Source organism: Emydura macquarii, unplaced genomic scaffold (genome assembly GCF_026122565.2).
Source record: "Emydura macquarii macquarii isolate MOO-44397 ecotype Brisbane River unplaced genomic scaffold, CSIRO-AGI_Emac_v2 contig_554, whole genome shotgun sequence".
NCBI classification, from domain to species: Eukaryota; Metazoa; Chordata; order Testudines; family Chelidae; genus Emydura; species Emydura macquarii.
In genome coordinates, this window is record NW_027130691.1 from 6,266,608 (window position 1) to 6,282,768 (window position 16,161).

General features: G+C 40.5%; 1 protein-coding gene across 1 annotated transcript in view; it reads left to right on the forward strand.

Annotated features, from left to right (window-relative positions):
- The window catches only part of KDM2B (lysine demethylase 2B), a 159,331-nt gene that overhangs the window by 41,647 nt on the left and 101,523 nt on the right, over positions 1–16,161 (forward strand). The window contains exons 5-6 of the mRNA XM_067539606.1: positions 2,433–2,611; positions 4,669–4,775. Coding sequence (XP_067395707.1) covers positions 2,433–2,611; positions 4,669–4,775 — 286 coding nt within the window. The remainder of the gene's footprint in view (positions 1–2,432; positions 2,612–4,668; positions 4,776–16,161) is intronic.

Genomic DNA, 16,161 nt, shown 5'->3' on the forward strand with positions numbered 1-16,161 from the left:
AAAGAACAGCTGCTGCTGGTATCCTAAAGCCGCCTGGGACCATATGCTGCTAACCTGTTTACTGCAATGATGTCTGCTGAAGTTAGTGCTGACTGGCATAGGAAAGAGTCCTATCATACAAGAAGAAATAAGGCAGCCATCCCTAGAAAGCTTTGGGAGAAGATTGCAGAGTATCTCTGTGAGAGTTTCATAGAGATCTCTCAGAAGAATTCAACAAACATCCCTGTGTCCAAAAACGAACTGCTCCACATGGGCCCCCTTGTCTAACTCTGCAGGGAGGTGAATTGAAAAGCAGATAACATTACCTCTCTTTGTTGTACTGCTACCTTTTCTAGTTAAGTAAATTAATGAAAAATTGATACCTGAGTCCTGTTTAGTTGGGGGCGCCATCAGCACATCACTGTAATGGAAATACAGTTACATACTTACCTGAGGTTCCTTCCCCTGCATTGGGTTTGCTTATGCTCGACTGCCGGAATTGACTCTGGTGGAATCTCAAATGGATCCTGGCTCATGGCGTAGCTAGAGACCCTGGTTGTATGTCCCCCATTCTCCACCACCTTTTCCTCCTCGCTGTTCACGTCAGGGGCTTGTGGCTCAGTATCCTTGAATGCATCCATAGTGGTTTACAAGGTGATTGTGGAGTCTCTGACAAGTACAGCATGCAGCTTTTTGTAAAAGCAGAAGGTTTGTGGTTCAGCACTGGATCAACTTTTGGCCTCCCTGGCCTTCTGATATCCCTGATACAGTTCCTTAACTTTCATGCGGCACTCTCACTGGTCCCTGTCATACCCTTGCTCCTTCATCCTCCGTGTAGTCTGCTTGTAGATGTCCATGTCTCTATGGCTGGTCCATAGCTATGTTTCCAGAGCCTCTTCTCTCCACAGGCCTGGGAGATCCAGTATCTCATTTTGCTTGAACCTGGAGTGCATATGGAGGATGTAGCCGGCATCAGCTTAGCAGTTGCATGCAACAGTGGAGAGATGCTAGATGTGCTTGCCAACGCCTTCACTAGCACTAAATCCACACTCAATTTTTTAAAAAGAGAAATTTGATTATATGCAAATTATTTCAAATATGCAAATTTTAAATAATTTGCACACTTATTCACATGAAAGAGACTAAATGTCACTAATTCCCCACCCTGCCCCTCCAAAAGGTGGTAACACTAGTTGGATTCCTGAGACCAGATCAAGGAATTGAATCTTGGTCACTCAACATGATAGTAAAGAGCACTAACTGCAGGGCTACTGGGACTGACCCAGATTTACATGCTATAAATCTTTCTCTTCAGTTATGAAATTTTATGGACTTGAGTTCCTTTCCAGAATCATTATCACATCTGTCACGGGTATCAGTGCCAAAGGATATTTTTAAAATAGTAATACAGTCCAAACTATCATTCTTGTTGAAATATTGCTCCCAAGCACACAATGGGCCTGGTGCTATAGTTATTAATGAGTCCCTCTGATGGTATTTGCAGACCTTCCATTTAGTTTTAATGCATTTTATTTAGAGTTATTTCTTCAGATATGGAAACTGTATTGGAGGCTGTTTTTTGGAAGGTGGTGAGTTTGTTTTCTGAAATCCTTCTTTCATGGAAATGAGGCATGTCTCTTTTGGTTTCACTCTCCCTCAAACACAAATGAGCTGCTAATTAGACTGATACAACTTCTAGGAGAGGTGAAACCTAGTTGGCCAGAGAGGACTGTATGAAACCAAAGAGGGCTGAAGCTGCTGTTCAACGTTCTGGAGCTAATGGTACTTGCATGTATGCCACTTCAGGAGCTGAAAATAAGCTTGTGTCTAGTGAGCCAAAAAGAAGGCCCAGTCTTACAAAGTGCTTAGTGTCCTCACCCCCCCAGAGGTCAGTAGGAATTTTTCAGAGCATTCAGAATCCTATAGGTAATGATCAGCATCTTACATGATCAGGCTTATACATGGCATTTTTTTCTTTATAGACAACTTTGTCCATAGTAGTAAAGGTCTCTTGGATGTTTAGCAATGTAGAGAACTATCTATCTATCTTAGTTACTTATGTGGCTCCCATTACCATAGTATCTGAGCGCCTCACAATTGTTGATGTATTTCTCCTCACAACAACCTCTGTGAGGTAGGGAAGTAATATTTTCCCCAATTTACAGATGGGGAACTGAGGCACAGAAAGACTAAATTACTTACCCAAGATCACACAGGAAGTCTGTGGCAGAGTAGGGACTTGAATTCTGGTATGCCAAGTCCCAGGCTAGTCCCTTCCTCTCTGCTCTCTCACTTTATGCTGTCTAAGACCAGGGGGTGGGAAGATTTGGGTTCCTCTCCCCTGTTGCCAGCTTCACAGGGATTCCCCAGGAGCCTCAAGTTGTGGTTGCCCAGGACTTATGAATTCAAGATAAAGCAAAAGAAATGTTTTAAAGTGTTCTGTTTGTTTGCAGGAAGCCGTCGGATTGTGGATGTGATGGATGTGAACACGCAAAAAGGCATTGAGATGAGCATGTCTCAGTTTGTGAGATACTACGAAACACCAGAGGATGAACGGGAGAAGCTCTACAATGTCATCAGCCTGGAGTTCAGTCACACAAAGCTAGAGAACGTTGTTAAGCGCCCCAATGTGGTAAGGTGTCCGTTCATTTTGTTGTTTGTTTTTATCCTCTTCACAGTTACCCAGCTGCTTTACAGAATTGCAACCTTGTGTATATATAGGACACAAATCCCACAGACCTATGCAGGCCCTGATTCAAAGAGATGCTCAAATAGCTGCAACTTCCATCAATTCCAGTGCATCAGTCTTTACCCAAGCAGGTTGCTGTTATTGAGAGCAGTACTGTGGCTAGGGAAGGGGGTGGGCTTCAGAGTCTGAACTCCGCCTTGAGCTGCAATTTCAAAGCACTGTTTATACCGTTATTTTTAGAGCGTTGGCATGAGCCCTCCTAACCCAAGTCTGTCAACCTGGGCTGAGAAGGTCGTTCCAAAATTCTGTGTAGACATATCCTGATTGACACCATAATTACAGAATTAATTTCCTGGAGGTTGAGGATTGTGTGAGTGCTCCAGAATGCTCTCTGCCCAAGTAAAACAGAGGCTGAGGGTTCAGACAGCAAATCAAGTGAATGCCATGGATAGCAAAAGCTGGATGTAGGAATTGTATCAGGATCTCAGCTATCTAGTCACTATCTGTGAAAACCATTTCTGTGTCACATATGGCCATGGTATAGGAACTTGTATGCTTGCTATTTCTGTGGGCTGCATTGATTCCCTCTGCAGGTTGTGCATGCTATCTGCAATACCTGGTATAGATGGGAAGGTCACTAGCACATACAGTTCTTGCAAAATTGGGTGTCGGGTCTGCCTCTCTGTTGGGAAGCTAAGTGTGCAGATCATACCATTGAGGGAGTTCTCTAGGGACACAGAGGCAGAGGACTGGATGATACCAGTAGCATCCTTCATGGTCCTTTGAAAGGAATCCACTGGTAGGGATGCTGAGTGCAGTGCTGACCTTGACTGAGATGGAGAGGACATGGCTTCTCTGGATTGGCCTCTCTAGCTTCCACTACAGCAGTTCATCACAGAGGTGTTGGATGGCTTCAGAGATGAACTTGTACCATTTTGTGACCTGTGCTTCAGTTAGGTCTTGAAAAGTCCTCTGAGGATTATTGATCCCCTTAGGAAGGTAAGAGTGATACCTTTCAGCTTCAAATTAATTTGCATACTGCCTCCTTTCCCTGAGTTGTCTTGTGATGTACAGCTCCACAGTGGTCAAAGGCTGTGCTACAACCTCTGCCTCGTGCTTTACTCTCTTTTGTCCTCCTTTTTTCGAAACTTGGTTTGTGTGCCCCACCATTTCATAGTTTAAGATCAGATGGACCATTACAATGATCCATTCTGACCTTCTGCATAACACAAGCCAGAGAACAACAAACCATAGATTTATCTTTGCTTCACCTGCCATTTGAACCCATTCCCTGTGGCACCCAAAGCAGCAGTTATTTCACTAGTCCTCTAATCAATCTTCAGATTCCATAGCCTCCCTCTCATCTCTGCCCAGCTCTCTGTCTCGCTGTCTGAGTGCTCAGCTCCCAATATTTGCTCCTGCCCACACTTCTAAAAATATTTGGCCTTGAGACAAGAACCTTGAAGAATTCTGTATCCAAGTGTTATCCAAGGAAATGTTAGGTAGGCAGTAATGTAATTATTCACATTGGAATTTGGCCAGATCACCAGGCTAATGTTCCTTGAAAACATACAATATCAGAATAATTATATTTTTTAAAATTGTGGTTTTGAAGTACATGATCACAATTTCTGGGATAGAATCTACACATGTGCAATTGAATACCAGCACTGTGTTGATCCTACAGAAGCAATGGTCCAATCTTGCAAGTGCACTCAAGTGCTATTGAGTCAAGAATCTCTGCCCCATAAATTCAGTGGCATAGCTCTCTTTGATTTGAATGTTTGTAGGATTTAGTGGGGGGTTGAGAGTGTTCCACCCCTCACAGGTTTGGATCCACAGTATTTCTGATTGAAACAGTGACAGTTGTATTAAGGGAGATTTCATTATCTCTGAGCATGTGCAAACATTGTTGGCAATCACTGTTCCAGCTCTGATTCCAGGGAGTACATCCCACAACATGTTTACTGACTAACCATTGGTTCTGGTGTGGATTTTAGGTGGACTTAGTCGATTGGGTGGATAATATGTGGCCGCAGCATTTGAAGGAGAGGCAGACAGATGCCACGAATGCTATTTCGGAGATGAAGTACCCAAAAGTGAAAAAGTAAGTTTGTTTTAGTTTTTAAAAAGCTATAATCTTGACCTTCCTGGTTAATTCCTGCTTGAGCTCACATGCTTGTAGCTGAAGAAGTATTGATTTGTTCAGTGAGCAGGCATGGGTACTGGCTTGACTGACCTGCTTGATCTGTGTAGTATCAGTGATCTTCTTCAGCTTTTAATGAGTTCAGTTTTGCATTTGAGAACTTTTTAATGGATCTTTCATATTCTTAAGCCTTGTCATTGGTTTTATAACTGTGGGTACATTCTGTCTTTCATTCTAAAATACTACATCAAATGCTCAGTGTAAAGTTTGAGATTCACTAAATGCAAATAATTAATATTTTTAAAACCTTGAATATTTCCTTTAATATTTTAGACAAGAGTGGCTACTTGTCCTGCCCTGAGAATAGCAGGCTAGCTGTGATCTGGAATACTGGATCCTATTGGTAAAAAAAAGTTGTTGTAGTAAATCACTTCTCAGGACTGTAAACGTGTCAAAGGGAAGAACTGAGCTTTTCACTTCTAAGCTGATGGTTCAAAACCATCCCAAGTCATTAATGGCCAAAATTTGTTACAAAGTGAGGGCTGTTTGGTGAAATGAGCTTGTGCATCTCAGTCCATTTCCTAATGGGTAGATATCCCCATTGAAAACTCCATCACTTCAGTTGAATGATGCTAATTGATTTTCTCACTGGCATTCTCAACAGAGAAGCCAAGGATATAATAGGCTACAGAGATTGAACTTTCTCAATTCAGAGATCCTAGTTGAGGCATATTTGAGAGGTAGTATGAGAGAAGCTTGAACAGTCTCTGCCTGTCTTATATCCATTATATGGATAAGCTTACGGCATCACTGCATTATCATGATGTCACTAAGAGGAGGGGAGATGGGGTGTGTGGTAATTAGCCAAAATAGAGAAAAATTAAAGAAATCTCTGAGTGACTGAAATGAAGCCTTCACTCCAATATTTGATAGTTTTCCCCAGTTTGGATGTTTTCCTTTAAGCTGTGTTTTATGTAATGGGGGGGGAAAGATTTGGCGGCTTGAAAACATATATGGCAAATTTAATAGGATTTAGTATGCTGAAAGAGACATGGGCTAGTGTTAATAACAGAAATACCTATTGACCCTCACAGTGAATGCATATTACATAGAGCTGAACTTCTTAAGTAGGCTTTGTATTGACTGCCTATTTCTGTTTTATAGGCATGTTCAAATGTTAAATACGGTACTAGAAAGACAAGGTGGGTAAGGTAATATCTTTTATTGGGCCAGCTTCTGCACTACATAGAACATGGTACTGACAGCCAGGAATTATTGAGTTCTAATCTGAGCTCTGATACTGGAGCAGTCCATGGGGCTTTGCAAATCACTTAGGACCAATGCTAAACTGTAGTGCTTAAAGTTAGGCACCTATAATCTGATTTAGACATTTAATTAAACATGTCACAATTTTCAACTTTGCCAAACATAGGAGACTCACACTGTATATATTTCAGTTCCTAACTTTAGACACTCAGGTTTGAAAACCGCAGTTGAGATTTTCAAAGCAGTGTAGGTGATTCAGACACATTTTCCATTTAAAAATGTTTTATGTGGGAAAGTGTCTAAATCCCCTTGACTTACCCTCTCTGTACCTCTGTTTCCCCATCTATGAAATCAGAATAATATTTGCCTACCTTGCAGAGGGAATAAATTAATGTTTGTAAAGCACTTTGAAGATAGAAGACGTTCTATAAATGCTCTTTATTATAATGATAAAAAATATCTGCAGGTATTCTTCGGGTGCTGAAGACATATATACATATCCCCCATAGTACTTATTTTGTTGGCATCCTGAAAAATCCAGAGATTTTAGGGTTAATGAACTTCCTTTGATATTACTCAATCGTTGTTTGGTGATAAATTGACTTTCTCTTCTTACCTGTGTGCAGTTTTCACTCGTCGTGTTCTCTTGGTTTGTGAAGCTATATGTCTCAATCCAGATGAGTGCAATTAAACTTCTCCATCCAGGTTCTTGTGGTTATTTCTGATGGGAGAAATAGCCAGAGAGAATCACTGTAAATACCTATGAACTTGCAATCTATATTCAGGAACTATATGGTTTTGCTATTGTTTGATTGATTTTTACCATTTAAATTCTATTGAGTTATTTTATTTTTGTTGTGTTGGCTGCAAAGTAATTGCTGAAGTATATGTGATTTCAGCTGCCAGAAACAAAAGCATTCCTGTTGGATTCTGCATCAAGATTGGGGGATTGTTTTCTGTGGGGAAAATGCTTAATAAATTTTCCACTTAAATTAAATTTAAAAATCTTTCATTGGAAAAGCTGCATGAGAAGATTTTAATTTGAAGATAAGAATTCCCACCTGGGTCAGAACACGGATCTCTCTTGTATGGTGCTCAGTCTCTGCTGCTGTTCCTATACCAGTTGCTTCCATGCTAGAATTCCATAATGGACAACTGTGGCCTGATCCAAAGCTCTTTGAAGTTAGTGGGGTTCTTTCTATTGACTTCAAAGGACTCTGGATCTGGCCTTTATGAAACAGGGCTGATAAAGGAAGTTTCTAACTGATGGGGTAGGAAGAGTTGTTTTATGCCCTGGCACCTAAGAGTTCATATCTCCTAGTTTTATTCTATGTAGTATAAACGTGGATGTCCTCATTATTCATATAAATTACCAATGCTTTTTTTGAGTCCTATTACAATCTTGACCTCAATGATATCTAGTCGTAATGAGTTCCACTGCTTAATTATGTGGTTTTTATTTTATTGAAATATTTTCTTGTATTTGTTTTAAATGTAAATTTACCTTTCAATTTCATTGGATATCCTCCTGTTTTGGTATTACGAGGGGGTAAATATGAGCACATGATCTTACCATCTGTATACAGTCATTATTTTATACACCTCTGTCATGTTCCTTCTTATGTCTCCTCTCTAAGCTAAACAATTTCATTGTTTTTAGTCTTTTCATATTGAAGTCTTTTTCTGATTCTGAATATTTTTATCACCTTTCTAACAGGACTCCTGTTTTTGCAGTCTCTGACTTCAATTTTACTTCACTATCAATGGAGTTTCACTCTGTGAATTCCACTGCTTACCACACCGTTTATTGCACTTTCCTCTATTGAATGTGTCCAGTTTCTCATAGTAACTAGCATGTTTTCAAAGTGAAAGCCAGTTTGTAATAAGAGTTACCAGATGGCAATTAACATACAATAGGGGTGTACAGTTAAAAAGTGAAGTGCAGCGTTTATTTCACTACATAGTGACATTAAACACTTGGGAAGGTGCAAGCAAAGGTTCTCATCCAAGCACTTTTTACGAACCCAATACTCTGAGCTGCTAAGCATCTTCAACTCCCATTGACTTCATTGGGAGTTGAAGGTGCTCTGCGCTTTCATAAAATGAAACTATTTATTTAGGTGCCTAAATATAGATTTGCTTCCTAACTTCAAGCACTCCTGTTTGAATATGTTAAGGGACTTGGCTAAGGTCACACTGTGAGTGAGTGAGTAGCAGATTATAGTAGCTGAGGTGCAAGATGATGAGGACCTATTATCTGTGTGATGCTGCTTGTTAATTTTAGCAAAACACCAGTGTTTATATCATGTGCTTTCCTGACTTCTGGAGTCAAGAAATGGGACTGTTTCACTCTAGTCCTGTCCTTAAGTGTGGTCATAATACTGGGAGCTTGCTGTATGCTATGCTATATCCACCATTAGTATGTTCCATACAAATAGAAAGCACTCCAATTACAGTGATTGTGGTTTTGCAGACACAGATGGTATCACCAGACACAAATGTCTGTTTTGGCTACTGCATGTAAAGTTCTGTGCTGGGAATGGAGTTAGAGAATGCTCCATCTGCCATGCTGGTTCAGTTACTAGAATGCACTTGGAGACCTCTCTGACTTTCACTTGGATTTGTACCATTAAGTTGTTTTTTTTTAAATTCTGCATAGTGTGGTTATTATTTGCCCACAAGTAAATGACTAATATATGAGAGAGAACATAGCAAACTGCAGTAGTTGGGCAGTTATATTAGATCAAAACTAACATAAAATATAAAAGGTTTTCTAAACACCACCTCTAATTTCAAAGAATAATAAGATACAAGTAAACGGATAGCTAAGTAATAAGAGCCTTTCATTCTCTTGCTCATTGGTTTAAAGTCAGGCCAAGTTAATAGAGTCTGAAAGTTGTTACAATATATCTGTTCAGTCGCTTGTATGAAATGAGTTTAGGAGATCTCAATCTAGCTCCTAGTGAAACAGGTGTTCATATCACAGAAAACACTATCAAATATTGGCACTATCTGCCTGCATTGGTCACATTTTCAGCAGAGAGGCCCAGGATTGTATGAACATGTAAATTGAACTACTCTTGTGATATAGAAGTGGCCTTTGCAGGTCAGGGTAGACAGATAATATAGGAAGGTTGTGCTGCTGCTGCCCCTTTTGTGGATACAAGGGGGAATTCAGTTTCCAAGGTTGTCAGTTTGGGACTTTCCACCCACCCATGCTTAAATCAAAACAAAGCTTTGACAATTTTTTGAAGAATATCTTCTGAATAATAAGCTTGAATAATTAATTAAGAAGGACTCTTCCATTTGAGCAGTGTGATGACAAAGTTTGAGCCCCAGGAGAAACAATTCAGCATGTGAATGAACGCTTCTCAAAAAGCAGGAGATTTTCAGAGCTTTTGTGAGCATAAGGACTGTGTTTTATTAGTATAAGAAATATATAAATATTATGGGCCTGATTCTTGGCCCCACTCTCCTTTTGCACTACTCAAGTGATGTGAAGAGAGCAAAAACTGCTTGTAGCTCCCTAGTTGGAGATCAACCTGGCATAGCAGAGTCTTCAGTGAGCATAGAGCCACAATAGCTGGCGCCTGCGTCAGTCACCCTCTTTAGCCTAACATAAGGGCTGGGGAGGAAGCATGGTCAGAGTACGTTGGGCTGGCCTCCCAGCTAGATTCTATCTCCTATAATGCATCATGGCCAGGCAGCTGCCTTGATGCAACCCACTTCTCACCAAGAGTGGAGACCGTGGTGCATCATGGGAGATGTAGTTGACTAGAGAGCCTGATCTATGGGAAAGAGTGAGAGCATAAGGTACTTGAACTACAACTTCCATGAGGCACTATGGCAGCATTTCAGACTAGAGTTTTCTATTTTTTATCAAAAACTAAAACTTTTCCATGAAGAGGGTTAAAAATAGCTTTCAACCAGCTCAAATATTAAGCTATTGTTAAATCTCCCCCAAAAGATGGAATAACTTTCCTCATGAGCACTCTGAAATTCTCCAGCATCTTATGTGCTTTCATATCCTGAGCTGCTCCTTTTGAGTCAAACTGGGGATCTGATTCTGCAAGCTCTTATTTGTATGAGTAGTTGTTACTCAATGAAGTAGTCCTATTGAAGTTAATGGGACTAGCTAACTGAATAAGTATTTACTTACATGAATAAATATTTTCAGGATTGGGCCCTATATCATTAGACTGGCGAGATTATTTGCCAGGTAGTAGGAGTACAGACCCTGGCACCATTCACAGATATAGGTATAGTGAAATAGTGACACATGTTTCTAAAAACTGTTCAGAAAAATAATTAATAGATTTTGTGTTGGGAGGAGATTTTCCAAGGCACAGGTGAGAGTTGAAGGGCCCAAAACTGCCCTTTGTGCTTTAGAAAATTTTCCCTTTACTTAATAGTTGACCTTAGCTATTATAGAATAAATCACTGCTGTCTTTTGTTAAAGAAAGATGGTGTGTTCCATACAAATAATTCACCTCTCCACTAAAATAAGATGCTTGTCTGATTTCATACCCTGTGTCAGGGTCAGTCCTATCCCTCCTCTTTTAAGCTATGTTTCATCGGTACACCCCTATATGTTCATCCCTTTGCTGAATAGGGATAGATTTAAGCATGTGATTAAATGCTTTGCTGAACTAAGATCTAATTATGAACTGGGGTTTGCCTCTGGAGGCAAAAGTTTGTCCACTGTATGGAGGGGCTGCTAATGGATTGTAGAACTGGTGATCCTGCATGCTGCATTTCTAATGGTGCTCTCTGTATAGTGTTTGTGAATTGCTTTTGGTATGAAAGGCACTATATGACTATAATTATTCTAAGTAAAAGAATATTATGCTGATAGGCAAAAGTTCTCATATACACCCATTGGCTAACAAAGCATTTGTTCTCAGATTAATGCATTAATCTCAAGCACCATATTATATAAAGCTCACAGAATTTGCAGTAGTACAGAGCTAGCTGAAATAACCATCACTATTTTAAACAGATGGTAATGAAAATAAAACTAGATACTATTGTCACAAAGATAAAGATGTGAGCGTCACTTTGTCAGGTACCAAAAGGCCCTCATTCAATATGTGCAGGGGGTAGACTGGTCTGGTTTGCTGCAGATTCACTGTTTGGCACATTCCCTTAGGAACTGCTATTTTATGCACATTTCTTTTTTTAAAAAAAGACTTTAGTTCTTAAAGTTCAAAGATAACCTTTTAAATGTAAATCAAGTGTAAGCTGAGGGACTGAGGTCTGCAGGCAGCCTGAACTTATAGCTCTGAGGGTATGTCTACACAGCAAAGAAAAACTTGCAACTGGCCCAAACCTGGAAGGCTACACTGCAATGAAACAACTCCACAGCCTGAACCCTGTGAATCTGAGTCAGCTGGCACAGGCCAGCCATTGGTTTTTCTTTGCTGTATAGACATACCCTGAGAGGCATGAACTTCTCCCATTCCTGTCTGGGCTGTTAACACCAAAATCTTATGGTGGAAATTTAAATTACTATTTCCTTGCTAGTCACAGCAAACAAGAAGAGGAATGATCATGCTATGAAGATTCAGACAATCAACAGTGAGCAGCATTTCGTTTTGGCATCACTTGTAGGTGGAGTTTGGATTGGGGGCACTGCTTGGAAAAGTACCACTGCTTATTCATTTCCAGTCTGAGCTGTGAGTGTGTGGGTCCAGAAAGTCTGACACTGCAGTTGATTTACAAAATATGGGGGCAAACTTAAGCACTCCCAGAAAATACAGGCTTTCTCTTGTTACCGCCATTTGTTTTTGTCTGAGGTAGATCATTAGCTTTTCAGGGCAGGGACCTTGTTTTTTATGTGCTCTTAAAATACCTTGTGTCTATACCATGCTTAATGAATAATTGGCTGAGCTTTTAAGGCCATACGCTCAACTTGATGGCATCTCTGTCTGTTTTTATTATAATGTGATAACTTTTGAATGCCACATTCAATCAGTTCCAAAAATTCAGAGAATGTTCTAGGCATCAATAGCCAGAACCTTTTTCATTTTGGGGAAAAGTGAAAGGGAGAAAATGGGAGACACATGGATCCCCTGCCATCCTGTTAGCACAGCTACAGCTTCCAGCACCTCTGCAATGTAATCAAACAACTTATTGATAGCAACCATTAACACTTTCCACTATGACAATACCCCCATCTCATCTCTAGCCTGTCCTCCCAAATGAATTCAACATGTTGAAAGCCTGAATGGCTAATCTCTCAGACAGATGATAATGGAGGAGGAAAAGGGAGGCATACACAGTTTGCACACAGGCCCTGGGCATGGGGGGAGATTGTGGGATCTTGGTCTGTGGGGAAGAGGGAATGGGAGTACACAGAACCCCTGGTGGAGGAAGGAGATTGAGGGACCCTGATATGGGGGGCGAAGGGCATCTGGAACCCACACAGAGACCCTGGCTTTGTGGAATGGGGAGCACACACAGCCCCAGGAGTGAAGGGCGGTGGTGGTTTGCAGGGAATCCCTGAAATAGAGAGGAATGGGAGGGTGGCAGACAAAGAGTTTGTGGAGTGGAATGGAGGGATGCAAGGAGATCCTGGGGTGTGCAATGACTAGCCTTCAAAAGCTCTGAAGTGTGAACCTCCTAATTACTAATGGTCTTGCTTTATTTTATTTATTTAATTTATCTTAATTTTAATTTAATTTAATTTTAATTTATCCTAATTTATTTAATTTATCCTAATTACTAATTGTCTTGCTGTATTTTAATTGGATTAAGAAGGAAGCTGGGCTGTCTTCTATAGGAAAATCTGATTACTGTGGATCTAGCTGCACTGTTCCAGATTTGTGTAGTATGATAGAAAGAGAATTAATGTCTATTGAAAACAATCTCCTGGATGGCCTACTGTCCTGGTAATGGTAAATGTTACTCCTGGAAACTGATCTTGCACATCCTGCCCAGCAGGAGGTGTGCATGCATCCTACCATGTGAGGGAGTCTGGTTAAGTTTTCTGACTGGATCTGTTACCCTTACTCACTGTGAGAGGGTGGGAGGGTATGCAAAGCATCATGTCATGTAGGAGAGACACTACTAATAGCTAGATTTCCTGAGCGCTACGTGTGCCTGTGAGCCAGATTCAGTTCCCCCTTCCTGCTTCTTGGAACCACTGTGCAGCCTGAAATTATGTCCCACTTACAAACTAATGTCTTCTTTGGTTCAAATGAAGGGAAAGGTGGACTGCAGTACATGAAGAATTCAGTTTTTGAGGACTTAAAGCAATGCTTAGACGGGAGACTCTTGAGAGAATTGTAAACTGCTCTCTTCATGCACAGGGGTAGCCACTGCCATATAGAGTCTTTTAGTGAACTGGTGCTGGGTGTGGGGTGGAGTACAGGAAAGCAGAAGGGCCTATGAGGCTGGCCCCATGTCTCCTAGGTGACAATGGTTTCTTTTGTCTTGCGGTGTAATTTGTGGCTTTCAGTTACAGAGAGTTAGTGTCACTCAGTGGGTCAGGCAGTTAGCTTGAAGATTATCCTAAAGGTACCCATTGTTTCCTGTTTTCTTCCATGTCATGTTTTCAGATGCACTAAATAATGGCTACGACAAGGGGAGATGTGAGGAGCTGTGTGTTTAGGATACACTCTGAGTGTGGGCAGCAAGAGTCATTTTCCCTTAAGTATCAGTGAAATTGTTATTAATAGGCTGTGTGTGTGAGCTAGGTAGTTCAGGAAAGACATTCCTGTTAACAAACAAACAAACTGCCTCTCTTATCTCCCCCTCACAAATGCCTTGTGCCTCACAGAACCACAGAGCACCACCACTACTGCTTGTTTAAAAAAAAAAATCCAACAAATAAACAGAAAGCTGTGGCCTGCTTCTTCTCCTTGGTTTGTCACTTGTAGTTGGCTCATGGTTTTGTGGTATTCGGTTTCAGGTTTAGGGATTTCAACCAGCCGGGGTTTGCTCCTGGGAGGAAGGAAGAGTGAGCTATACTTTTCTCATTGGCCCGAACAAAAACAGAAGCATCTGCTGGGGTTTGGGAGTGGTTTATGGGCTGAGCTTAGTGGCAGGGGGAGTCCTCGTAATGCCAGAGGGAATAGAGCCCTGTGGTGTGCTGTGCTGTACTTATAGCGAGAGAAAAGGAACTGAGCTCAGGGTAATGTGCTTTGTGTGTGTGTGTTTGCTTGTGTGTCTGCGCAGAGTTTCTAAGCATGTGCCACTGTCTGTCTCTGTTTTCAAGTGTGTTTGCATCTCAGTGTTTGTGTGTCTGTTTCTGCCTTTGTTTTTCTGCATGTGGGTTTCCATGTCGCTGGTGGGTTTGAAGCTGTGTATGTGGATTTGTGTGTCTGCACATGGTATTTATGTTTGCTTTTAGTCTGTTTATATATTGTTCTTGTGTTTCCAGCTCTCCCAGCAATCTGTGTTTGCGTAAAGGTTTTTCTCCATTTGTTGTTCTCTGTTTCCTTGTGAGTTTGTGGGTCTCAGAATGTTGTTTCAGTGGGTACTAAATTTCCCCAGATCTTTGCAGAAAGAAAAATATAATAGTGCATTAACTATTGAACAGTTACAGGCTGCTAGAGAGAGCACAAAATAAACTCTAGCAGGGAAGGGATGCTATTAAAAAACCAGATTACAAGCAGTTGCATATTTTAAAAACCCAACCAGGGACGTGCAGTGAGATAAAGTTGAGTCTGTGGGGACTGGAAATTGCGGCTTTTGTGAAGAAACAAAGTTTGATTAATTGTTTGTGCTTATATTTGGGGGGTGTAACTCTGTCGAGATTCTCTCTCTGTGTCCTACTTGGAAATGAGTTCCTACATTCATATTACCTGCTCCGGCCCAGAATGCTGAAGGCAGAGAGCTGTAACTGAAGGAAGCAGAGTAGATGTTTCTAGTTTCCTTTCATTGCGGACATTTTGTTGTGGAAAAACCTAAAAACTTGAGCTCTCTCTGACCAAACTAGCAGCCGTTAGTGTTGAGAAGCTGCTATCTGAGGTTAGAGCAGTGTCTGTGTAAGATTAGCAATAGCTGTGTGGCATGGAGTGCTGTGCTGAGGAGACCATGTGACTGCAGTGTACATTGGAAGAGGAAGCAGTAGAGGTCAATGCAAAGGCATTGTGCCAGAGTCTGGCAACAAGGGAGATTGCTGTATGGCAGAAGATCGCTTTTCAGACTCTTAACGCTTTCATTAACTGCTTGGTGTTGGACAGAAGCATCCCTGCTATATTAACAACAGAAATTAAGGATGGAATAACTCGTTTCTGATTGGTTTCAGTTGTGGATGGAAAGAAAAACTGACCTTTTTCAAATGCTTTGTAGGTTTTATTAACTACCGTTTGTGGATCTTTCACTGAATCAACCTTTCTTGGGAATGGAAATTATTCTGTTTAGAGGAGTTTCAAGGCAACATGCTATTAAAAGAAAAAAAAGTTGAATGTTTCCAGCTGTCTCTGCATCAGTGTGTTCTCAGTTGCAAAACTCATTTTAAGCATTTGTGGTTTAACTGGAAATTTAATTTATATATTTTTCCACTTTCAACACAAACAGACAAATTAATAGCCTCAAGTTGTAAATCGAAGATTATTTAAAAAAAAAAAAAAAAAGTATAAAGAGGGCCATTTGCAACAATCCAGAATATCTGATTTATCGACTGGCAATTCTAGGTGGATAGTATTGCCTTGGACAATTTATTTTTATTTGGTATGTTTGTAATTGATTTTGTGGAGACTAAAAATAATGGATTCTATAAGAATTTGTTTTTGCTTTAAAATTTTTGTTCTTCCAATGTTTGTCAAAATCTCCTTTGAATTGAGATATTCCAGGTTGTTTTTGTTTTGTTAATAATTGTTCTACATCTGACTTTCTGCAGGCTGGTGTAAAGAAAGGAAACTTCCTTTATAAGCTTCTTCTTTGTTTTTAATTTCCATCTGACGTGTAGTCAGCAGCATCCTGGGAGAGGAGAATAAAAGGAGAGATTTAAAAAAAAATGTATTTGGGAGTGAAGGACTTATATTTTGAAATGGAGCATATTGGGAGTCTAGACAGCTTCTTGGCTAGCTGTAATTTTTGAAGTATCTGCAGTACCCCAGAGGTGGAAAAATCT